Source organism: Drosophila gunungcola, unplaced genomic scaffold, assembly GCF_025200985.1.
Source record: "Drosophila gunungcola strain Sukarami unplaced genomic scaffold, Dgunungcola_SK_2 000105F, whole genome shotgun sequence".
NCBI classification, from domain to species: Eukaryota; Metazoa; Arthropoda; class Insecta; order Diptera; family Drosophilidae; genus Drosophila; species Drosophila gunungcola.
Genome location: NW_026453267.1, coordinates 93796 through 120426, shown reverse-complemented (window position 1 = coordinate 120426; position 26631 = coordinate 93796). Strand labels below are relative to the sequence as shown.

General features: G+C 39.6%; 3 protein-coding genes across 5 annotated transcripts; 2 read left to right on the top strand and 1 right to left on the bottom strand.

Moving 5' to 3' along the window:
- Positions 1 to 733: 733 nt before the first annotated feature.
- LOC128265256 (endoplasmic reticulum-Golgi intermediate compartment protein 2) lies at positions 734 to 3362 on the top strand. Its single transcript, XM_053001137.1, has 3 exons — positions 734 to 1208; positions 1277 to 2095; positions 2776 to 3362. The coding sequence occupies exons 1-3, from the start codon at positions 1088 to 1090 to the stop codon at positions 3192 to 3194; spliced, it is 1359 nt and encodes a 452-aa protein (XP_052857097.1). The 5' UTR covers positions 734 to 1087; the 3' UTR covers positions 3195 to 3362.
- LOC128265258 (arginase-1) lies at positions 3249 to 26266 on the bottom strand. Its single transcript, XM_053001138.1, has 5 exons — positions 25895 to 26266; positions 25167 to 25370; positions 24886 to 25072; positions 5055 to 5154; positions 3249 to 3741 (listed from the first exon to the last, which is right to left on the bottom strand). The coding sequence occupies exons 1-5, from the start codon at positions 26112 to 26114 to the stop codon at positions 3382 to 3384; spliced, it is 1071 nt and encodes a 356-aa protein (XP_052857098.1). The 5' UTR covers positions 26115 to 26266; the 3' UTR covers positions 3249 to 3381.
- Positions 10660 to 21679, top strand: LOC128265255 (protein elav). 3 transcript variants are annotated; one of them, XM_053001134.1, is made up of 3 exons: positions 10660 to 10888; positions 12309 to 12596; positions 15401 to 21679. In XM_053001134.1, coding segments are annotated over exons 2-3 (1458 nt in total). In that variant the 5' UTR covers positions 10660 to 10888; positions 12309 to 12595; the 3' UTR covers positions 16858 to 21679. The 3 variants fall into 3 exon arrangements, with proteins under 3 accessions (XP_052857094.1, XP_052857095.1, XP_052857096.1); XM_053001135.1 differs by lacking the exon at positions 12309 to 12596; XM_053001136.1 differs by lacking the exons at positions 10660 to 10888; positions 12309 to 12596 and adding an exon at positions 13352 to 14293.
- Positions 26267 to 26631: the final 365 nt, after the last annotated feature.

The following is a 26631-nucleotide window of genomic DNA, read 5'->3' as shown; positions in this document are numbered from 1 at the left end:
ATGTATTCAAATGTAAAATTTTTTGAATAAGATGTAGATATTGTGATAGATGTGTAAATTAAAATTGCAGAAATGTAAATAACCCTTATCAATAAATAAATAATCATACGAATTTACAACAAACACTTCACTAATTAATTATTCTTAAATCTAATAACAATAAAAATAATCTGGCTTGCCGCCTCTTATTAAGCGTTCCGGTCGTCCACGCCGTAAGAAATTTCTTAACAATTCTCTGGCCGTCTTTCTTGTCCGGGAATCACAAAAAGAAAATCGCCGGGCCAACTGATCTGATCTTTTTAATGTACCGGGATTATGTAATCCGCACGTGCATCTGAAACAAAAACTTTACTTTGGCGAGGGGAGGGGAGCGCTGCAGCCGTAACGCCTTGACCGTGATTTTGGCTCTGGACCCGCCTCTTCTCCTATCGCCTACCCGAACTCCGGCTCTCGTGTTTTAAATTTGGCGGGTCAACGGCCGTCTGACATTTGGGGTGACCATAAAAAAAAAACGCAGTATTTTTCAGTATAAAATCACCCCTGCGCCGGAATTCGATATGGCTATCGATATCCCGGCCACAACAAAGAATCCAAGCCCTTGCTGAATTATCAAATTTTTAAAAGACATTCCAAGCTATCGATAAATATCGTTATGAGTACAGGGTACAATGCCAACTTAGCAAAGTTATCCACCAAAGGCTGCCACTTAAAATATAGTTTTGCCAGGTGGCAACATTTCTCCCAAACAGCTGTTTTATGCACCGGCTGTAAATAAATCGTGAAATCTCCGAACAGACACAGATTTGTTTATTTTTCAAAACCTCCTATAAACTAGGCTTAATGGCAGTCACTAACTAGGAGCGGTCTTACTACACAACCAGGAGCAATACGCCCACAGCAACGCACAATCCGTAGAAGGAGGCAGCGGCAACAAATCGGGTGGAGGGGCGGTGCCTGCTGAGCTTCGGAGTACGTGGCAATGAAACTGAAACCGAAACTGAAACTGAAACTGTGTTTGAAAGCAAATTGAGCGTGCAATTGTACACTTAAGACCAATCCCGATTCCATTCCCAACCCGCGCATCAAGATGACGGCCACGTTGCGCTATCGCGGCGACAAGAGCAATCTGCTGGAGTTCGCGAAGAACCTAGATGCCTTCAAAAAGGTGCCGGAGAAGTATACGGAAACGACGGAAATCGGGGGGACACGTAAGTGCATTTCACGATTAAATGATATTCTCCATGCTAATGATATATACTCTTCCAATTGCGTATAGTCTCGCTGCTGAGCCGCCTGCTAATTGTCTACCTGGTCTACACGGAGCTGCGTTACTATTGGCATGAAACGGACATTGTGTACCACTTCGAGCCGGACATTGCCCTGGACGAGCAGGTGCAGATGCATGTGGACATCACAGTGGCCATGCCCTGCGCCTCGCTGTCGGGCGTCGATCTCATGGACGAGACGCAGCAGGATGTCTTCGCCTACGGAACGCTGCAGCGCGAAGGCGTCTGGTGGGAGATGTCCGAGCATGACCGGCTGCAGTTCCATGCCATTCAGATCCAGAACCACTATCTGCGCCAGGAGTTTCACTCGGTGGCCGACCTCCTGTTCAAGGACATCATGCGGGATCCGTATCCGGCGCGGGAGAGTCCTTCACAGCTGCCCGCAGCCGCGCCGCCAGGAGCCCTGCCCGTGATAATGGATCTCCAGCTGCCCAATGGCCAGCAGCACAATGCCTTGCCGGAGAACAAGTTCGATGCGTGTCGGCTGCACGGAACACTGGGCATCAACAAGGTGGCCGGTGTGCTCCATCTCGTGGGCGGAGCACAGCCCGTGGTGGGCCTCTTCGAGGACCACTGGATGATCGAGCTGCGACGCATGCCGGCGAACTTCACGCACCGCATTAACCGGCTCAGCTTTGGCCAGTATTCGCGGCGGATTGTCCAGCCGCTGGAGGGCGATGAGACCGTGATCCACGAGGAGGCCACGACTGTGCAATACTTCCTGAAGATCGTGCCCACGGAAATCGAACAGACATTCAGCACCATCAACACTTTTCAGTACGCCGTCACCGAGAATGTGCGGAAACTAGGTGAGAATCTAGGGTTTTATTTTGAGAGGCTTATTTAGCTCAGACTACAATTATTTAAGTCATTGACAAACGTAGTTTTCAATTTATTTTACAACTATATCTTGTAACTTTCTTAATAATCCAAGATATAATGCTTTAAAGATTATTGGTAGGAACTTGGATAGTCCGAACAAATTAAGGAAAAAATCCTTCGCCATAATTAGAAAAATTTGAATTTTTAAACTATAGTTAAAAAGGTTTTGGTTCCATCATGAAAATAGCTTAACTTTATATTTTTCTGCAACTTTTCCTAATCGTTTGCATTAACTAGCAGATTGCGAGCACAATTCGTATAATAACTATATTATATAACTGTCTGAAAGTTAATAACTATACTTATTTAACTAAGTTAAAGTACAATTTCTTGAAACGATTTAAAAACAATTTGTTTTATAGACTAAACTTAAAAAAAGAAATTGGTTGAAGATAGCTCCCATCATGAAAATAGCTAAACTTTATTTTTTATCGATTTTTTATAACCCAACAAATTCCGAGCGACATTCGTATAATAAATATCAGACAAGAACTATACATGTTTAAAGAACACAGATAGTTCTATCAAATTTTAGGTAAAATTCCCTTGAAAATAGGTTTACTTTATTACGCCTACAACAACTTACAAATTTCGTTTAAACCAACAGATTCCGAGCGCAATTCGTATGGCTCCCCTGGCATTTACTTCAAGTACGACTGGTCGGCTCTCAAGATTGTGGTGGGCAACGACCGTGACAACCTGGCCACCTTCGTCATCCGCCTGTGCTCGATTATATCCGGAATCATTGTCATCTCGGGCGTCATCAATTCGCTGCTCCTGGGCCTTCAACGTCGCGTGCTGCGCACTTTTGCACCGGAATTGTACCAGCGGCTGAACAATGCCAAGGCTGCTCCGTCTGCTGCTCAGTCGTCTGCTGCTGCTGCTGCTCCATCGTCGATGTCCGCCGTCCAGGCTGCGGCAGCGCCGCCCGTCAACGAACTGCTGCACACGGCCAATCTGATGGCCAACGTGGACATCTCGGCCTATCTGCCCACGGCGCCACCGAAGCTCAAAGCTGGCCTCTAGCCGAAGGGCCAGCGAATCTCAGTCTGCAATCTGCTAACCGAATCTTCCCCCGTCTCTTTAAACTAATTTTTTTATTCTTTCATTAAGATATGCAAAAAAAAAAAAAAAACAAAAAAACCACATACAAATATGGCAAAAAATGTTGTACATAAATATTGATAAGTTCAAGCTGGCGGTGTTGTGTCCTTTAATCGCTGCCCAGGATGCCGGTGTCGATGTTGCTCCAGTGGCCGGATCGTCGGTAGCCGAACATGCTCTTCAGTATCTCCAGCCCCGATTCCACGGTGGTGCGCACGTCGCGCTCGCTGCCCAGTTTCGGGTTGATCTCCACCAGATCGACGCCCTGCACCCGCTTGGTGTCCCTGAGTGCCTCCACGATGCTGATGCCCTCGCGAAGCGTGAGGCCGCCCCGCACCGCAGTGCCCGTGCTGGGCGCCACATTGCTGTCCAGGGCGTCGATGTCGAAGCTCACATGGATCTTGTTCTGCGGATTCAGTGCGTCCAGCGTCATCTCGATGATCTTGGGCACGCCCACGCGGTCGATGGTCTGTCGGCAGAGCGCACAAATAAAGGGCATTTTAGTCCGAGGTTCAAAATTCTGAATTCTCAATTGTGAATAAATGCCAGAAAGCAAAGTAAACGACTATGGTATCTAGCTTTTGTTTTAATATCTTCTACAATCTATGCTATACGATTGGGTTCTCAAAATTTTCAACCAAGTTATGAGCATTGTCTAAATATAGAAAAAACATTGTATTTTACAAATAAGATACAAAAAATATATTCAAATGGGTAAGAGCTAATTTAAATTATGATTGCGTGAGCCATATGCTAACAATCATCATTCATAAAAAAGAACCGTATAGATTTATTGCAATATTTTTTGAAAATGAGAATGGCTTACAAAAATGATACTGCTTGAGTTGGTCCTTCAATTATCCTTCGTTATCGCGACTGTACAATAAAATCCCCGCCCATTGCAGATGCCTTTTTGGCATACGTATTGGAAAATTCTATTCCAATTCCGATCGAACTAATGAGCGATAATAAATTTGCAGCTTTGGCTGACCCGAAAATTCACAGCGAAATCGGGAGCGAGGGCATTAAACCATTTTTCAACAGACGTCGATTTTGCACGAGCCATAAATAATACATAATGGGCAACGAGCCGTTTCTGACAAGGATGCGGATGCGGATGCGGATGTGGCCAGGCACGTAATTTCGTGTGAGTCACCACCACCGTTTCTTGTTTCTTGTTTCTCGTTTCTCGTTTTCGGGATCGCATCGGATCGGAAGTCCTGTAACACAGGGGGTGGCAAAAGCGGGGTGGGGCAGTGGTAGGGTCTGCGACAACCCCTATAAATGCCAAGCTTACAACGCACGCACACACACAGAACGAAGGACGAAGGACCTCTGTGTAATGCCGTCGGCAGTCACGCACGATCGTCATCCGATCCTGCCCTATAAAACATGGACAGGGGGAGAAACCGGAATTTTACAATTTTTACAACTGCCAGCGAGACAGTAAAGGAATGGATCGGATCAGATCGGATCGGTATGGATCGGCAGATCTGGGAACTAAAACTGGAATGCAGTGAAATGAAATGCAATTCGGTAAAAGGACGATCAAGGCTTTCTACCTAGGTGCCCCAGCCTTTCTCTAGTTTCTACACAGTAATAAAATGTATACGAATATTATATTTCATGATATTTCATAATATTTGAAATAATCTACGATATCAAGATATCAACATACTGTTAAATAGCAACTTCTTTGTATTACGTCTTGACTTAAAATTAATAACTAATTTGATGGTAATGTTAATGATCAAATAGTAGATCATCTCTCAGTGTACTCACATCCATCGCATAGTAGCGTATCCCGACTTTGTTCAGTATGAACGCCTCGTAGGGGTCAATGTCCCGCAGTCCGATGTAAACCAACTGGTCCTTGGGCAAACTGAAATGACAAGCAGAACACAGTGGGATCAGTACGTGGCCAGCTATCCGAATAAGGGATAGGAATGGAATTGGAATTGGGATTGGGATTGGGGCCTCTTCCATATGGGAACACGGATAGTTCAGGGGAGTGGGTGGGCCGCAAACAGCTGACGTGTAAACAAATAGTCGTGGGTTCCAGTCGAAGGATCACTAAACTAAAAAGTAGAAGGAGGAGAAACACTAGAAGCCCTTTAAGTGCAGGTTGTCTTGCATTTCAAGTAAACAAAAAACTGGTGCGAGGATCATTTGGGGAACTCTTAATAAAGGAGGGGGGGTCTTAAATTTTGGTATAGCTATGGGTTTCCGGGATCGTGCTTAAGTGTGACAGCTTTATTATTGTGTTAGGTCAGGCAAAAAATACTCTGAGAATGTTGGATTTACAATGTACTTATATTTCAAATTTATTTACACTGAATTTGCTTCCATTTCGCTAAATTTGCGTGTATTCAATTTAAAAATACAAATATTCAATTTTAAAAATACAAAAATACAAAATACAAAAAATACTCTGAGAATGTTGGATTTACAATGTACTTATATTTTAAATTTATTTACACTGAATTTGCTTCCATTTCGCTAAATTTGCGTGTATTCAATTTAAAAAATACAAAAATACAAAATATTCAATTTAAAAAATACAAAATACAATAAATACAAAAAATACTCTGAGAATGTTGGATTTACAATGTACTTATATTTCAAATTTATTTACACTGAATTTGCTTCCATTTCGCTAAATCTATTTGCGTGTATTCAATTTAAACGTTATGCTTACTCAGTTAAAGTTTAATCATGTAGGTAACAATTCAGTGATCTCAATGGAATTCCACTCTATAAGTCTTGAAATCACGTCAGTAATTAACCTTTTATGAGCCTTAATTTATAGATCACCACGAAATCTAACAGATAGCACACCCTTTCACAATGTGAAAATTGGATTATGAAAATCGGAAAATATTTTATAGAGTCAAGCGCTATATTTCGCTTCTTTCTTCTCTTACTTCTTTTCTTTCAATATTAGAGTATTATTTTTAACTGGTCAAACAACTTTAAAATGGTTTTAAAAAATTGTTTAATAATTGAAAACCTTTAATTTATTTACTTAGGTCAATAAGTATACCTAAATAGAAAAATAACCAAAACGAATTCTGTCTAGGCTTAATAATGTGATAAACGTTTAAAAAAGCTATTCCGCAAATTTCAAGATTAAAAGTTAGCACATTACATTTTTTGAAAAATTTCGATTTTTCATTTCCGAAATCTAATGATTTACAACTTCAGACGGCTTCCTGATCCAGTCTCTCTGCCCCTCTGCCCTCTGCCCACCATCCGATCACCCAGTGCCGTTTGCCATTCGTGATCCTGATTAGTAGGCCAGGTGGCAAGTCCTTGGCCCGATCTCGATCGCAACCCCAAGGACTGCAACCGAATCGGATTCCCAACGAGAGCAGCCGCCTGCGCCGCGACAATGGTGAAAATGTCTGAATAGGAAAAATGGGAAATATGGGAAAAATGGGAAAAAACGGCAACAAAAACAGAACACAAACGGAAAACAATGCCGCCAGCGGCAAAAAAAAAAAAAAAAAGGGAGAGGGGAAACACATGCCACGATTCAGTGCCAAATGTCCTGCGATCCCCCTGCCCTCCGAATGTATGTATCTATGACTATATGAATGCACCCCTCACCGGTTTTCTATTCCTGCATCGATCGTGCATTGCTCCTGGACTTTGAACCCGGTGTCTTATGGTAATTTTTATGATTATTACCATTAGTTTCGGGGGAAAACTGCATCTGTCGCCGTGGCCGTGACCGTGGTCTCAGCTGCTGATCGGCTTGGATCGGCTTGGATCGGTTTGGATTGGTTTGGATCGGTTTGGATCGGTTAGGATCCTGCCTGCCCAATCCGAATCCGGCTCGAGATCGTGGACATTTGTGCAGTGAGACGTGCAAAGTTAAAAGCGCCCTAAGGATCATTATGTAAATATGCGAAAGAGAAAGGACCAAACAGAGAAGGGGGTGGCTTTCGCCCGACGAATACACAGAACGAAATAAAAACTTTCAACTGAAAATAAGCAATTTGTGTGATTTATCAATTTTATGAGCATTATCTTACTGTAAAATCTCCACAACACAGAACAAAAATTGTATTATTTTCGCAATAAGAAAGACAATGAAAAACAAATTTCAAAAACCAAAACCTGTTTATTTTATATATTCTTAAAGCTGCTTAAAAATAAAAACAACTAAAAAAATAAAAAATTTACAAATTAATTAAATTTTTCTTTATAAACTTAAACAAAAAAAATCATCTGTTTTCAAAACGTGTTATTTTTGTAAGAAGCTAATTGAATAATTGGGTCTGTTAACTTTTGCGTTTTAATTGAACATAATTTTGTTTTGTTTTTTGTTGATTATTATAGTATTATATATAATTAAATAATAAACTAATAAAACGCACATATAAAGCGGGTGATAAACATATGTGCCATTTAATAAACTAAGCCATCGATGGAGACTTCAATAATGGGATTTTGTTGGATTTTTTTTGCCAGTGTACTGTGCATGAACGATGCCCAGTTCGCTGCAGTTCCTGTTTGAATTTGAGTTTGAGTTTGAGTCCTTGCTTCTGGTTGCCGTGTCTCCTGGCCTTTGGTGCAGCATAACTTTCGGTTAGGTTTGTTTTCGTTGCCGCTATTCTATTCGGCTAGGTGTTTATGTAACGCTAAGGGTGGGCAACGGCTTTTCGGAGTCCCTCCCCTTCGAGCCGGGAAAAAAAGAGCAGACCATCCCATCCCATCCCATCCATCCCATCTCATCTTATTGAATTTTCCAGCTTTGTTGTAATCTTGTGTTGGGCCTGCTTTTTTAATCCCGCTTTGTTGTAAAGCCAGGCGGTTGTTGTTTGTGTTTTGTTTTTGCCATGGCTAAAACGGATTAGGCAACCCTTTCGAATTTGCTTTGTACTTTTTTCTTCCTTTGAATTTTTAACAAATAAAACTTGCATTGCCTACTGTTTGGGGGTAGAAGCTGCGGTGAAATTTCCGGGGGAAAAGGAGAACACGTGACCGCCAACTTTCACTATCAGGATGCGTCAGCGATATGAAAGCTGATGTAATTTTAATGGTATTATAAATGATCCCATCATCGAACCGATAACACTCACTCTTATCTGGTGAGTGGTCCTAAATTTCCATATCAGTTAAATAAAAAAATAAATAAAATAAAATAAAAATCTAACTACCCATATACTATTTGGGATATATGTACATATGGTCCTAAAAATAAATTTACTCCTCAATAAATATAATTTACTTTAAAACAAGGATATTTCTGATACCAAACGGACTGTTGAATATGTTTAGAATCCTAGTTCGCCAAAAGAGTTTTTAAAGTTAAATTTGCAAATCCATTGATTCGACGACCACGGCAGGGCCCTTAAGCTTAATTTATTAAACATCAAAAGGACGTATGTACATATGTATGCATGTACATATGCAGATTTGTATGCTAACCAAACACTTGCGACGCCGATCTGTCTGAATCTGAATCCGCATGAGGACAGCAGTAGCACCACCCCAGCACACTTCCGTTGCCACTAGCACCACACCACCATCACCATCACCATTCACCACCCTTTGGAAAGGACGGCAAAAACCACCCCCGGCTAAAAGTTGCGTTACACTACTCGACGTGCAGTGCGTTCTCGCTATAGGGAACCAATTGGAAACAATGATTTACTGTAAAACGTTATTAATATAAACACATTTCTCATAATAATAATTTTGTTTTCCGCAAATAAATCTACAAAATTGTTTAACAATATTCTTCAAACGTTTATTAACAGAGGAATTCACTGTACTTTATTTCGCGAGCCAGAGACTTCGTCTTCTGTTTGTAAATTGGAACAGAGCGTCCGACTGGAACAGGGTAAAAAATCAGCACATGGAACAGGAAATTACAAGGGTTGGGGGAGTCGGAGGGTGGCTATATGCGATACGATATATGGAATATAGTATATACTATGTGGCGTGTCGAGTGCCGAATACAAGCGCAATTAGGCACACGCACGCAACAAAAACGAAGGGAAACATTGAAAAGCGGACAGGATTGCAGTGTGTTGAAATTGAACCGGCTCTTGAAAATGGGTCCTCGGTCCTTGTTTTTGGGTTCTATTTTCTCGGCTAGGGGGTGTACGAGGCATGCTGCATGCGGAAACCACCCCAACCGTTGGCGTTGGTGGTTGCTGGTGCAAAAAAAAAAAAAAAAAAAAAAAATATATAAAGGAAACGGAACCAAAAACCAAAACAGCCCTTAGAAGGCGGCTATTTGGCAAGGATAATGGTCGCGTGCATCATAAAACGGTTGACGACCTCGTTGGAAAAAGCCTATAGCAATGATTTCCAATAGCACTACCCATACGATAGTCTAAGCGCATAGAAATCTACATATGATTCATGGGGTCTTATTTAAAACGACGGCGAATTCGGAGCTCGATAGGACGGGAGGTGGCAACCCCAAGCGGCTCACAAAAAAGGACTTCAATTAAATGAATTACATAAATTGCCTTGAGTATGGGTTATTTTTAAGGAATTTATTAACCAACTAAACTAGCAATGCATAAATATACATATTTTGTTATTGGCTAAAGGCAATTGCTAAAAGAGCTCGTGGATTCAAACATTTCCCAGCGCTGGAATTGGAATTGACAACACTGCCGCGGTCTCTCTCCGTCTGGCTAAGAGAATAACCGCCATTTTAGTTCCCGGCTTAAGCCGCTAAGAATATCTCTCTAAGTCCACCAATTGCGTTTAATAAACTTATGATTTAAGCTTAGGACTGAATTTATGGATTTCTATTTCTGCTATAAAGTATTATCTCTTGTGGAATAATATAGCCATCGCTCGATCGTTTGATTTGTATGAAAAACTTTCGGTTGCCTCTGCGAATGAGGCAAAGAACAACTGAGGGCGCAGCCGATGTGCAGTGGCGTAACAAATGGGGGTGGGGGGTGTCAAGTAAAAACAAGCAAATAAACGGCTAACACACATTCCTTTGTATCTCAGAAAAGTATCAGGTGAAATAACACAAGCGTATATAAACATATACTGTCCTCTACACAAAAACTTTTTTTTTAGTTACAATATTTTCTATTTTCCAAAGGAACATACTTTTAAGTGCAAAAGTGAAAGTACTAAAGCTTAAATACGACAGAAAAGCTAAGGAAATAGTTTTAAAATTTATCAAAGCTAAAGTCATCATTGAACATGATTTTCTTTACATTTAGTTAAACATCCCCAACAAAATGCTTTACATACGCCCATGTCGCCGCTCTCTTTCGCTCTCTGCCTCTCTTGCCTTCCACGTTCGCTTCGAACACGTATTGCAACCCCGAAAGCAAGAGCAACTAAACTGGGAGGTTTCTCAATGTGGAAACCGAAACCGTCATTCCCTCAATTTCGCATTTCATTATTTCATTTCATTTCCACGCCAACCATCGTGCGCCGCAGTTTGAACGCTCCTGCCACAGCAAGAAGAAAAGCCAGGAAAATCGAAATCGAAATCTCGTGCCTGTGTGCTCTTTCTGCAATTGATTTTTTTTCGAAAGTAGTGCAAAACAATAACCGTTGAGTTGACAACTACAACTACAGTTTTGGCCAAGCAGTAACAACAACAAGCGAATCTCAAACGAAATGTAAGAATATCTCTCGGATATCCGTAACTTGTGCAATCGAACGAACAACAATAACAAACAACAAACAAACGATATGAAAATGTACATTTTTTGCAAAATGATCGCGCCGCGCTGAATAATTGTGCAATTATACACACATATATTTTAGTGTTCACATATATCTATTTTTTTCTACCCGCTATACATAGTGGGTGAGTGAGTGTGTGGAAGTTGTCTACATTCAAACAAATATTAATAGGCAAAACAACAATATGCAATTTGGTTGAAGAGAAGAGGGGCCCGAAAAAGTTCAGCAAACGGAGAAGAGATGGGCGGCGGTTGGTCAGAGTGAAAGAGGGGGACTAGTCCAGTCCCAATCCGGAGATAGTAGTTGCGTTAAAATCTACTGCTAATGCGAGACGAGACGCCTCTGTGCTGTGTATCTGTAAATGCTTCCCAACTGTATGTGTATGTGTGTGCGTGAGAGGCGGTGTGTGCTAGAGCGAGAGAGCGCCAGTTTCAAAAAGGGCGCAGCTAGCATATCGATTTTATGTGCAAGGAGCATTGTACGCAACAACAACAGCAACAGTAACAGTTAACCGATAGAAGTAGACATTTTGTCAGGCGAAAAGAGAGAGAGAGCGGGAGGGGGAGAGTATGTAGGTGGCTGAGATATTTGCAGTAAACAAAACGCCGGTTGCCATAAAAAGCAAACGCACACACGACCAAACAAACACCAGTGTAGTAGTAGTAGCAACAGAATTGCATTTGAAATTGGGAAAAACGCGCGGAAGGGCAACTTATGACAGTTCCACAGGGATCTACATCCAAAACAAATTTTAGCCCAAGAAACGAAAACACAATAACAGCAGCGCGTGTTTAGTTCCAACAACAAATAACTTATAGATACTAAGTGTCCGTGTGTGTGTGCCTGTTTGTGTAAGAGAACGCGATCTGTTTTAACAAAAAATCAAATACATACGCACGCACAAACGTATATGTGGGTACAAAAACAATAGCAGCCATACATTGTATATCCGCCCCGCCACCCCCTCTTCAACCCTCGACTACCAAAAAAAAATATACAAATCAGTGCAGCCGCAGAGCGAGAGATACTGTTATAATGAGCATTTGGGTATTGAAATAACGCAAAAATAGCCACTCACACAATAGAATTCTATAACAAATAACAAAATGTTCTCGCTACCATGTACATATAATGTTTTTTGTTTGCCTTTTTTTGTCAGTGAAATATGAAATGAATGATGTGATTAAGGGAGGAAAATCAATAAAATCGATTAGCGATAACCATCGCTTGCAAACACACACACACACAGGCACACCGCAAACACCCCAACTAAACCAAAAACTAAAACTACAACCAGCAAACACATCAAATTTACCGCTTCTTTTGTTTTGTTTTATTTTTTGATTTTGTCAGACGGCAGCGACGACGAAGACGCCAGCGTTTATTTATTAACAAAAAACGATTACATTACAACAACCAACACGAAAGTCCTGGACCACCGGAGAGTGTGTGAGCGAGAAAGCCAGAGTGAGAGAGAGTGCAAGAAGGAGCGCCGTAAGAGCGCGCGTGCGTACAACAAGGATTCCCAAGCAAACGAAACAAAAAAACTTAGCGAATTAATTCACTTTACAAACAGCATAAACAACAAATATCCTCCCCCAAAAACAACAACACACACACTCGCTCTCTAAACTATAACAAGTGAGTATTTAGACTAAGAGAGCGTGGTATAGGTTACCAAGATCGTAGGACAAGAGAGAGCTTTTAAAGGGTGCGGTGTTAAAGCGATACAGTCAGAATTTAAGAGATCGAATATTTTTAACTCTTACTAAATTTGTTCACAATATATTGTAAAATCTTGTAATTTACAGACCACACATAACTTTAAAATATTTATTTAAAATATTCTTTTTGTAACAAAGTGGTTTGAGTAATAGAGGCTCTACTGTAGTTGCCTTGACGATAGCTGAGTGAGCGAGACCACAGTCTGCGTGTCCCAGTAGGTGGGCATAAGTGGGTGGGAACGGGTGGAATAGGATGACGATGTGTGTGCGCGTGACCTTTTGACTCTTTCGTAGGCACTATACAAGAAGGTGGGAATTGGCAATACGAGTTTAAGAACTTCATTACACTTGTCCAATACGAACTACTCAAAATCTAGGAATCGAATTGTCCAGTTTAAAGGTTATTTAGCCTGCCCTTTTGTTTCTCATTTAATTAAATTTTCCTATATAAATATTAAAAGTATTTAAATACTTATTCTTGAATACTATTCGCACACTTGACTTTAGTCAATTAAAAAGTACTTTCTTAAAACTAACAATTATAAACTCAATGGAAATTTAGCTCAAGGTCTTTGAAAAATTATCTACGTTTAATTAACCATTCATCCTACAAACATATTGCTTAAATAGCTGAATATCAAGAGCTTACCCATTCCAATTATGTAGGTCAAAATTATTTGTAACACGATTTTCAAGAATCTTAAGATCTTCTTAAACAATTGTCGTACGCGGCCTTAACTTAAACAGGTAGTAGTTATTGTAGTTCTTTTTAACTTCCAGTTTAGTCACCCTGAAGAAGTAGAACCGTAAAGACCATATGCAAAATTTGAAAATGCTGTCAATTCTACTGCGATCGCTTTTTTTGACAGCCCTCTGACTCCGTCGCACATACATAGTTCATTGAACTGAAACGTCCTCTAGTTTTAGTTCAAGCAACAGTCTCTGTCTCCCTCAGCCGCCCCCTTTTCCTTCCCGCAGCCTCTGCGCCTTTACAGCGTTGCCATGTTAATGCGAAACGACCCGGCTTAGGGGGTGGCAATGTCGCGCGTTTAACCCTTAAGCGGTGGCAAGTTCCGCTTGTACATAGAAGCCGCCGTTCTGCGTTTCGCAAAGAAATTTTACAACTTGTTTGGCTAAGGGTGGGTCCTGCCTATTGCTCATTTTTGGTGTTTTTTCCAAGGGGTGCGAGTTGATTTCTCGCATATCCTTAACCCTCCGGTTGCCGCATTACATAACTGGGCGGGGTACACAGTAAAGCACAGACACACATACAAATTGAGAGCGCTGTAACAGTTTGCCGAAAAGGAAACGGTTGATTGGTGGGGTAGGGTGTGGGGAGGGGGTAGAGAGAGAGAGAGAGCAAGAGCGGCTAGAGCGCAAAGCCTGGCCAGAAGGTCCTGCGCTCGCCTCAGAAGCATCCTGTGACTGTGACGCAGCGGATCTGGTATCGCTTTCGCTCTGTAACCTCTAGCATAACAACTTTAATATATAAATTCAAAAGCAGTATTGGATAATTTCAATAAGCGTACCGCAGAACAAAAGCAATAGAAAAGACGCAAATCACCGACAGAGCAAAAGCAAATCCCGTAAAGTTCAGTTCTTCTAGTGCCGAAGGTGTGTGTTTGTTTAAGTGTGTGTGTTTCTGTGTCTGGTGAGCTTTGATTGACAGTGCGGGGGTGTGGGTGAGAAAGGGCGGAATAGAGACCGAGAGAGAGAGTGGCTGGGCAAGAATGTGGGCCGCTGGGCGGCGCCAGTGAGCAAAGCTCCCTTAACTAAACGTTAACCGCTAACCCACTGTAAAATAGAATGCAGACAACCGCAGGTCCTTAATTTCTACTAAACCAAAAAACAAAAAAGTAACTTGTGGGAAAATCTAATAATAGGTTCGTACGTAACAACTAATACATAAATGTCCTTTTAACAACATTAGACTCATTGACCAGATATGCAAACAAGCTTCGGCCCATAAATAGTATGAATCCGAGGCACTCACAAAAAACAATTGAGACAAAAAGGCTTGGGCTTTAAAAAAAATTATTTTCCTGTAAACTGTAAATTAATTTAAAGTTTAAAGTTTAAAAGAAAATTATAAACCATCTAATCAAATTTAGGAAAAAAAGGTATATTTTTTAATAAAAATTCTTAAAAATCATTTCAAAATAAAAAAATACAAGTGTAGAGATTGCTTAAAGAAATATTATGTTTGTTTCACAAAACTGTTTTAAGAATAACAATATATTCGAAACAGGGTTAGGTGGCTAATAAAGGGCAACATAATATTAGATAAATATAAGATTGTATCTACAGACCCCAAAAGACAAAGGGGCTCGCTTACAAAAATACCATTTTATCATTATATTTGACTTCTACAAACGAAAATGTTATAAGGACATTTGTTTTATGAATCGGTCAGTAAACACTTTTGGGATCGAAAATAACTTCATATACCTCAAGAAAAAATATACAAACATGATTTAAAAACTAAGAAACCTTAAGAATGAGAAATTAAATCCAATGTCTATTATATTGTATATCACTATACCGTTGTAGGCCCACTAACTCACAGTAATCGTAGACATCTTGATAGACAACCAAGAAGTACTAACACATCATGCAAATGGTTTAATCTTGACATTTAACTATTCTTTCCATGCGCCTGCCCCTGCGTTGGTCGTGCCAACCAAATCTAACTCCTCGAATCTTGCCGATCCCACCACCCAGTGGACTTTATGATGGCAAATACCGGAGCCGGTGGTGGAGTGGAAACACAGACGCAGCTTATGCAGAGTGCAGCGGCCGCCGCTGCGGTGGCGGCAACAAATGCGGCCGCCGCTCCCGTACAGAACGCGGCCGCCGTGGCCGCTGCCGCCCAACTGCAGCAGCAACAGGTGCAGCAGGCGATCCTGCAGGTGCAGCAGCAGCAGACACAGCAGGCTGTGGCCGCGGCCGCTGCCGCCGTCACCCAGCAGCTTCAGCAGCAGCAGCAGGCCGTTGTGGCGCAACAGGCGGTGGTGCAGCAACAGCAACAGCAGCAGCAGGCGGCGGCGGTGGTCCAGCAGGCGGCTGTCCAACAGGCAGTCGTTCCTCAGCCGCAGCAGGCGCAGCCCAATACCAACGGCAATGCCGGATCGGGTGCCCAAAATGGCAGCAACGGCAGCACGGAGACGCGCACCAATCTCATTGTCAACTACTTGCCGCAAACAATGACCGAGGACGAGATCCGTTCGCTCTTCTCCAGCGTCGGCGAGATTGAGTCGGTGAAGCTGATACGCGACAAGTCGCAGGTCTACATCGACCCCCTCAACCCGCAGGCGCCCAGCAAGGGCCAAAGCCTGGGCTACGGATTCGTCAACTACGTCCGGCCGCAGGATGCCGAGCAGGCTGTCAATGTGCTGAACGGTCTGCGTCTGCAGAACAAGACCATCAAGGTGTCGTTTGCCCGCCCTTCGTCGGATGCCATCAAGGGCGCCAATCTGTATGTGTCGGGGCTGCCGAAGACGATGACCCAGCAGGAACTGGAGGCCATCTTCGCCCCCTTCGGAGCCATAATTACGTCGCGCATTCTGCAGAATGCCGGCAACGATACGCAGACCAAGGGCGTTGGCTTCATACGATTCGACAAGCGGGAGGAGGCCACCCGAGCCATCATCGCGCTAAACGGCACCACGCCATCAAGCTGCACGGATCCCATTGTGGTGAAGTTCTCCAACACGCCTGGCAGCACCAGCAAGATCATCCAGCCACAGCTGCCCGCTTTCCTCAATCCCCAGCTGGTGCGACGCATCGGTGGCGCCATGCACACACCCGTAAACAAGGGACTGGCCCGGTTTTCACCAATGGCCGGCGACATGCTGGACGTGATGCTGCCCAATGGACTGGGCGCAGCGGCGGCGGCGGCCACAACGTTGGCCAGCGGTCCAGGCGGTGCGTATCCCATTTTTATCTACAATCTGGCACCGGAAACGGAGGAGGCAGCGCTGTGGCAGCTATTTGGTCCCTTTGGGGCTGTGCAATCAGTGAAGATCGTTAAGGATCCCACAACGAACCAGTGCAAGGGCTATGGCTTCGTCTCGATGACCAACTACGATGAGGCGGCCATGGCCATTCGGGCGCTCAACGGCTACACCATGGGCAATCGGGTGCTGCAGGTCAGCTTTAAGACCAACAAGGCCAAGTAGAGCGGGCCAAGTGGAAGTGGATAACGATACAGCAGCATCCCCAAAACCATTATCCTGAATCTAAACATCCTGAAACACACACACCCACAAACCCACACACACACACACACACTCACACAACACACATATATAAATATGCATGGTATAACGGTAACTAAGCGCAACAAAACAGTATGTGTAAAACACACACGAAAAAAAAACACGAAAAACAAGAAAGTAACAGGCAGGAGAAAGTACTCTCTCTCTCTCCACACGACGACACAACGAAACGGCGAAACCCCAAACTCCCCCAAACTCCCCAAAAAACCAAAACCTTTTTAACTACATAAATATCCTCCTCCAATACCCCCAAATTGCCGGCCTAAAGCGTTGCAATAGCAAAATTCTTCTTGTTTAGCATTTAAGTAACAAATCGTTAACTGAACGAAACAAACAAAAGAAAGGAGCTGCCTGGAGTTGAAACAGAAAAAAAGAGAGCAAAGCAAAAAAGCAAAAAAGCAGGGGGAGTGAGAATGAACAATGAGATTATAAAGAAAAATTGCAATATGAACAACACACTCTGGCAGCTGTGGAAAGGTCAAAGGTTGCCGCAGTCAAATTAGTCGCAAAGCAAAACAAAGAAATCAACCAAACACACATACACACAAAAAACTAAGACAAATTTAACTTAACTAGCAAAAAAGAAAATGAGAAATTTTAAAAATTTATTAACTTTAAGTAAAACGCAGCAATGAAATCTTCCAAACAAATGAAAACAAAAAAGAAATCTGTTAGTTACACTCCAAACTTTTCTACCATAAAAACTTTGAAACTTAATACAAAAAAAAAAAAAGGAAACAAAACAGAATTAAGAAATTAGAGAAGTTCAGTGTCTAGGATTTATAAATGGTGGTTATAGGACATCAGTTTGGCTTGATCGATGAGGGCGGGGCAAAAAGTATTCGAGGGGCGATCGAGAGGATCGCGCGCATATAATAGATATATACATAACATGGAGGCTGCTACAGTATTACAAGAAACATAAAAACAAAAGCTACATACTTAACAAACAAATGGCGAACAGAGCACGTTTAATAATTCTAAATATATATCCATATGTATATGCGATATTTCTATATCTACCTAGATATACACTTAAATATAGAAGTTTAACGAATTTTTTTATGTTTTGTGTTTGTTTTCTACACTTAGAGAACGAAACCCGATTGGAGCAAGCCAAACTCATATCCTGTTAGCACAACCAAACACAGTGAAAACTGAAAAATATATAGAAAACATATAGCATGATCAAGCGAAAGTTAGCGAACGGAAAACAAAAGTAATACAATAATTTATGCGCAAACATGAAACGTTTTACTAAAGTAAATAATTGTTAGTGAATATTAATACTGTAATTGTGCGCGTGTGCACCTGTGTTGCAGGTATGTAGTCCACTACATACAGGCACATGCTGGCGTAGGCACACCTTATATACTTTATATATTGTATAGTTCAAGGAGCAAGTTAGCATAAACAAAAATATTAACAAAATACTTGCTAAACCAAAACATTTTTAGCGTTTAAACAAAGCGTAGCACAAACAATTTACTAAAAACAAAAAAGTACAGCAGCAACACAACCATTTTTTATATGAGAACAGTTTAAAACAAAGTAAAAACGAAAAAAAAAAAAAAAAGCAATGGAAAAAAATGAATTGAGGGTGTAAAAAAAGCATTAGCAAACCGATTTCTCTAGCCAATTAAGTGAACAGAGAATGAAGGGAAGGGATAAATATAGACGAGGATACCTCCCAGCACATCCAACATTTATAATATCCCATAAACCCCATGTCCAAACCTAAAACTTTTGTGCAATTTTTGCGTTACTTTATGAGTTGAACTTCTGTACATTTTTCTTTTTTTTTTTTGTATCTTTTTGATTGTTATAGCGAGAGATTGAGACACACACCGAACACACATAAATATCTACATATATAATTTCGATTCTGGATTCTATATATTCCGTATTTAAATTAAGTTTTGTTTGATTTCTTTGTTTGCTTTGTATACGAATTAAAATTGATAATAGGCTCCTGCATCCAGTCCATAAAACCAGTCAGACCCAACCATGCATATTTATACGAATGATTTGTGTTTGATTTGTTTATAAAGTTAACCTAAGATGACACAACCCCAACCGATTTTGAGTTCTCTCTCTCCAAATAGCATAAATTCTAAACCTAAGATTCAACAAGCATTGAACAGAAGCCCAAAAGCGAAATAGAAGTGGAATTAACTTTGATTATTATTACGATACCTAGCGCTATGTGTAATCAGATATATATATATATATATCTCCCTAACTATAATTATTTTTTGTATAACTATAGGCCAACAAAGAAATATTTTTTTTTGTTTGAACAAAATTCGCAACAAAAAATCTAGTCAGAAGATGGATAAGAAGAAGATTACGATGAAAAGGAGCAAGAACTTTCGAGGCAGCCGCATATAGGGAAGAATGGTAGATCAAACCAAAAGAACTATGGCAATTCCTAGCTAATGAAACAATTGATTGAAGCGGCCTGCTCTCCCCTTTCCAAAGATTTAGCCCCTCGAAACCCTCAAAAAAAGAAGGGAGCAAAGAGAAGGGCAAGCATCAAGTCTGAATGGGGAATCCCCAATTTTGACTTGCTGCTTCTCCGGATATATTTGCAATACATTTTATACAATCTGCTAGTTTATTTATACACCCAAATAAGAACACACACACTGTAGGACAGGACAACAGGGAGAAAATCCTGTGGAAGCGAAGATTATGTACTTGATTTTGTTTAATTTGTATTTCTGTCATCACATACTCTCACACACAACACACACACATATATATGTATATTCAATATTTAATTTAATTAACTAATCCTTTACTATATATACTTATATTTTTTGTCATCAATGATCTAATTAATTGTATTAATTCTAATTCTTGTGCAATAGTTTTAAAATGCAACTAACGGCAAAACAACAGTAACAAATTTTCATGCATCTCAAACTATAAATTACAAATTATAATTTTATTAAGAGAAGAAAATGAGAAGCGAAAAATGGAATCTATTACGAATATGTAACTTAAAACTATCATTATTCTATATACCGCAAAACGAAAAACAAAAGCAAGCCACAGCAAACTACAAAAAAATTTAACAAAATATACAACAATTATTTTTTAAGCGAATTTGATATGTATTTCGCGTACATATATTTATATCTCATCATTTTTCTTTACATATTTAGTTAAGTAAGCAAAGAACCAAGAAAACAAACGGAAACGAAACAAAAACATTATTTATTGTATTTTTATAATTACGTAATTTAATTTAATTCAATTTGAATTCAATATTCCTTTGATTTTGAGCAAAGCGAAGATGAACAAGATGATTAAGATGAAGAATTAGTCTAATTATACACACAACACATGAACAGAGAAAGAGAGAGAATAAGCGGCTATATAATATTGGAAATATATAACTTCAAATCTCTCAATCTCCTCCCAATCTCCCCTTTTCTCAATATCTCTCTCTTTACCCCAATGTTTGGTTTAATTTTAATTTTGTATCTTGTATTTTATTTCGTTTACCAACTATTTTGATTTCGTTTCAGCAAAAACCTTTTTTGTTTCAGTTTAAGTTATAATTTATGATTTTATGCAATACTCATTTGATTTGTCACAGCTACGAGAACACAACACATCAGTTTTAGTTAATATCTCTAGCTATATAATATCTGTGTGTATGTTACCATGTAAACCCACGTTAGCTGAGAGATTCCTGTGAATCCTATCGAATGATTATGATTACGTTTATTTAATATGGTTTATTTCCTTTCTTTGATTTTGTGAATTTTGCTTTTTGATCTAATTATGCAACGAATTATGTTTGACAATTACGATCCATTCAAAAATTTATGTTTACTCTTATGATTTCATTTGATTTTCGCACCAAACAAGTAAAAAAAAAACGAAAAAAAATTTACTTTCAATAAAAAAACACTTGAAGAAAATTTTAACATCATTTTTATTTATTTGTTAATTTTTGGTTTTGTTTGTTTTTTTAACTGTATGATTTTTCTACCTTGAACTATTTGTTTTCCCAACTCTGAATCCCCAGGATTTACTTCTCTCTCTCTCTCTCTCTCTCTATCTCTCTTTTAAACACTTAAAAAAAAACCAGACGGTCACTCAAATATAAAGGAATCGATCTAGTCAAGGCTCATCTATAAAGAGATGCCATCGGAATCCGTTGATCTCAGCAGAAAAGACATTCCCGACCGTCCCAGTTTTGGTTTAGTCCTCGTAACCCTAAGATCTAAATGGGATCCACCCCGTAAAAAAAAAAAACAACCCAAAGACATGCATTCCAGTTTTTGTTGCTCGGTTTAGAGACTCTGCCAGTTGCGATATTATTTGTGTGCAAACGAGAATACTTTTAATTTTGTAATGCCATTATGTTTAGCGCTTATGATTAATGAATCTCTTAGTTTAGTTTATCGGAGAAAGTACAGTCACCACTCTCTCAATTTACATAAATTTGGGGACATGTCGCGACATGTTCTGTGTATAATTTTGAACCTGTATCCTTGTATTGCTTAATTGTGTAATTTTTGTAATTTTTAGAGCAAAGTTTATCTATCATTTCGATGGGCAGAGAACAGGAACTGCTTAGCGATAGCTATAACGATTACACAAATAATACCGTAAATAATCATTGACAACAACAACAACAACAAGGATATATATACCTTTCTATATATATTATTATAATTAAAATGATGCAGACGACGACGACGACGACGAGAAGGAAGAAACTATTTAATTTATTTTATTAACATATTTATATCGATTAATTAATTAATTATAATATTTATCACACATTTCAAATGATATTTCAAAATGGAAAACAATACAAAACCTAAAAAAAACGAATACAAGCAAATGAGAAAAAGATATTAATATTATAAATGTATTTCAAAATATATGATTATGAGTTTTTCTTGCTTTTTGCATATATATGTACCTCTCTATATAGTATATATCAGAACACACCGAACTTTTGTTTCAAGATTTAGTTGGATTTTGGTTACCTTGTTTTTCTATTTGTATTTCAGCTGGTTCTTGATTCATTTCAATTTCAACTCAGACTATTTTGGAATTTCTTACAGAGTTATTAATGAGTTAAAATATTTTGATTTTTCTTTGGAACATTACACTTTGGGCTTTCTTTTTCTCTATTTTTGATGGCATTTTTCATATTAGATAATTTCTTGTTTTAATTCCTTTCTATCGTTAAAACTATATTTTTAACAGTGTATCTTACACTTACACACAGCTACACAAATCACTCTCTATGTCCAAAATTTGTTTCAGTTTGTTGTGTGCCCCCTCTCGAAAAGAGTATGCTCTTTGTTTGGTCTTATGATTTCGCTCAGTGTATTTTAAAAGTACGCTTCTTTGGTCCCAGTGTATAAAGCCAGCTAAGAAGGAAGATTTAACGAGAAGATGATGATATGGAGGGCATTACTTTGAAAGGAAGATCCGATCCGATCCAATTTTGACATTTGAGTTAATTCCCCCCTTTCGTTCCTTTCGTTGTGGGCCGAATATATATGTATATATACATATATACATATGTATATATAACTGATCGATCCGTAGCCGATTTTCGTTTCCGGATTTTCGATTTTCAGTTCGTTGTTGCCGTTGTTATATATTGTTGTATTGTTCGTATTCCTCACTCACTTTTATTGTTTCGTGTGATTTTTCGGTAAGTAATCGGAGAAGAAAGCGCGGCGGCGATCAGACCGATATGACGCCGATCTGTACTAATTTTGGCACACGTTTTTTCCCAATAAACATTTTGTCAGCCAAACTGATGATTTCTCTAAATGGTTTTATCTCTTTTTATTGATCTATTTGTAGCAAAAAAAAAAAAAAAAAAAAAAAAAAAAAACTGTAAAGTTAACACATGAAATCCTGCAGCAAGTATAATAATTTATGAAGCATTTTCTAATTTGTTTCTTTCTCTTGATTTATTTTCAGGCGTGTGTTCTTGTTGTTCGTTCGATTTTAAATTGAATTTATGCAAAAAAAAAAAAAAAAAAAAAAAAACCGAAAACAAACAAATTTCAAACACATTTCTTCAAGTTGAATTTCGATTGAATTAATTAATTGATTACTTGGTTAAAACGATAATAATTGTGTAATTATATTGATTGATTGATACTTTAATATTGATTGTAATTATTTAAAGCATAAACCACAAATGTCCACAGATCCCGATCCTTGATTCCAGATCCCAAAATCCTCCAAATTGATGTACATATAATGTACATACATGATTTGTATTCCCCACACACGTACACACAGAGAAACACTTACGTTTTGTATTGTAATTTCAAAAGAAAACCTTAGCGAGCCACAGATAATTTTGAATTTCAAAGAATTTCAATTTAAAAGCTTTTTCTAGTTTATAGATTTGATTTTCAACCAGCTATGCACAATCCACAATCCAGCATCCTCACACCAACCACTATCCATTGATGACTCAGAAACTCGAAAAAATGTCAGCCAAATATACAGTAGAACTCTAATAACTCTAACTCTAATAACTCTAATGATCTCCAAGTCATGAAGTATTTATTTTGGTACACAGACGTATCTTCAGACCGTTTCAATCTTCTTACCAGGATCAATACACATATAATGCCAATTATTCATATCGTTTTGTACATAAAATGAAATATGGGTTTGATATTTTTGTTTTTGAACAATTCGATATTTTTATGTACTTCAAATTATATGATCTTGAAAAATGTCAATGCTTTTATTATAGTTTAGAGTTATACAATTTCAACTGAGTAGTACAATTTAAATATTTATTTAGTTGGTTGAGAGTCTTTTGTCTGATAATGTATATAAATCTGATTTCGATTTTCGTTCTTATTTCGGTTTTCACTCCGTGCCAGTCATTCTGTCCGTTCTGTGTGATTATTTGTGATTTGTCGTGTATATAGGAGTATGCCTATTAACAAACCGATTTGTATAGTAATATATTTTGAGTTTGAGTTTGAGATCGAGTCGAGGAGAATTTGAGTTTTTTACCAAATCACTGAACTGGAAAACAAAAGCACCAACCACGCCCAACCCCGCCCCCCCGAGATCTCAAGTATTAATGCCTAGTTATTTAGCGCTACATAGATACGATTTAGAATGCGAGAGTAGAGCTCAAACTTTCGTTTGATTTCCGGGGATTTCCTGGATTGGGTTCCTTTATTAACTGTGATCTCTGATCCCTGATCTCTGATTTGATCTCTCTTCAGTTAACTTGTTTTCTACCGTCTCGACTGACTTTCCAAAGCTTGGAAGAAAAGCACAAAACCGAACTGCCCAAGGCAAAAAGCAATGTGTAAATTAAATAATCTATAAATAAGCAGATGAAAGGTTGATAGCAACTAAACCCAAAGACTGAGGCAAGCACAAAAATAATAATGAAACCAGAGAAAAAACAAATCGAAAAACGAGAGTCAAAGCAAAGAATACAAAAAAAAAAAAAAGAAAGCAAATAATTCTTAGTTCGTTAAGGCAACTGTGATAAGGCGACCAAACCCCCCGCCAAAAACCCTTCACTCTGCAAAACCCACACTCCAAAACCCCCCCCCCCCCCAACCCAAAAAAAAAAAAAAAAAAAAAAAAAACAATATATATAATATACATATTAAATATGGAATAAATAACCCCCCCGAGAGACTTAAGTGCGACTTGTCTAGCTGTAAGCCGATCATCTCTGAATTGTGTGTTGTTTTCTACTAGTGTCTAGTGTTCTTGTGTTTTAACTGAAAATTGTTTTCTAACAAACAAAACTGTATTAGGCCAAGTGGTAATGAAGCGCTTTTAGCCCCAATTACCCCCATGGACATTTGTGAAGAAATCTTTTCGAGCAAACACAAAAACACATGGTACACAGGCCAGTGTAAAATGCATATTCTATTCGGAACTCACCAGTTGGGTGCGATTTCCTGGAGGCCAGCGTGCTGCCAGGTGGTCCGGAGCTGTTCCAGCAGAAAGGACACGGGCATCCCATGGATGTTGCCCGACTGCGAGGTGCTGTGCAGATTGATGTCCGCATGTGCATCGATCCACACCAGCGACAAATTCGGCGTGTGCTGCAGGTGTCCGGCCACAGATCCTGCAAGATGCAATCACTTTTGGATTTCGCAACAGGACAGCAGGAGAGCAGGGGAGCAGGACAAGGGATATGGATATGGATTGGGGAGACTCACCGAAACCGATCGCATGATCACCGCCAATGGTCAGGAACTGTGAGTTCTCCGCCAGCATCAGCTTCACCTGCTCAATCAATGCCCGATTGCAGGCCATGAAGTCGGCGTAGTTCCGAATGTGGTGGTAGTGCACCCGCTGCTGCTGAAGCAGGGGCTCGTCCACGGCGTACTGCAGATTTCCGTAGTCCCGTATTACCAAGCCATCTGGGCAATAAATCCATTTATTTACACACGATTATTCAAGGTGTTTTATTGCTGGGAGCACCCAGGTTTTTTGAGACAATGCTTCTCATTGAAACATCCCACAAAACCCATTTCCATTGGCCATTTTTTACTATTGAACATTTAAAAATCAAATCCATTCTTATTTTTGTATAATTTAGAAATCGATTATCTAGTGGATTAAAACCTCTGAAAATGTACATTATACGATGGTTGAGAAGTTAAAAATGAAACAAAAATGTTGACTTCAAATTCCTATTTTGCTTTAATCCCAGTCTAATGTAATCTCCATATATGATTTTGAATGGAATGATTAGAGCACTATGTATGTTCCAGAGCTGAGAGAATATATTTTTATAAATCAAGTATTAATTGTCAAATCTTTTGGCTCTAATATGTACATATTACTTTTGATGACCAAGGCAAGAGCGTTTTTTTCGTATTTTTAATTTCTTAAAATATTCGTATTTCGTACTACGTATCGAATGAACAGACATCTCACTCACCATGACTGCTCTGGAGCACCTGGCGCAGACTGCTCTGCCGGAGGAGATCCGGAGCCAGTTCCACGCCCTGTTTGCCCTGCCCCTTGGCGAAGGGCACTCCGATGATGCCCAGGGTCTGCTCCGGTTCTTTGGAGGCGCTGTTGGTACCAGTGCCAGGGGTAGTGCTCTTTCCCCGATTGAGGCGGAGACACCTTGTGGCTAACTTACGGCTCCACCACATGCTGAATTGACTCTGTTCGCAACGCTGGAAGATCCACAACTGTGTGGTGGAGTGCAGGAGACAGACAACAGCAGCGTCAATACAACGACAACTTGAGAACGACAACGACAACTTGAGAACGACAACTATCTCTTGGGCTCTGGACCCCCTGATAAAGCTGGTGCGACAGTTCAGCTGAGATCGGTGGACATTGTAGTGGCTGCTGTGTGGCCATATAACAGTGCGAGAGCCGCTGGATGGGCGATAAGGCGGCTATCGCCAGATAACCTTGATCCTGGCTCTGACGACAACAGCGGCGATGGCCAAAGCGTCACTCTCCACAAAGGCAAAGGCCCGATTTGGCTGGGGTAATAGATGCCACCCTTTGCACATACAGTTCAACAATTACATTTCAACATAAAGTCATTTTCAAATATTAAAAGATTTATAAAAAAATAAATTCAATGCAGATTATTAAACACTTTAAAACTGAATTCGGAGTTACGAAAATTTAAACTCCAACAAATAAATAAATAAA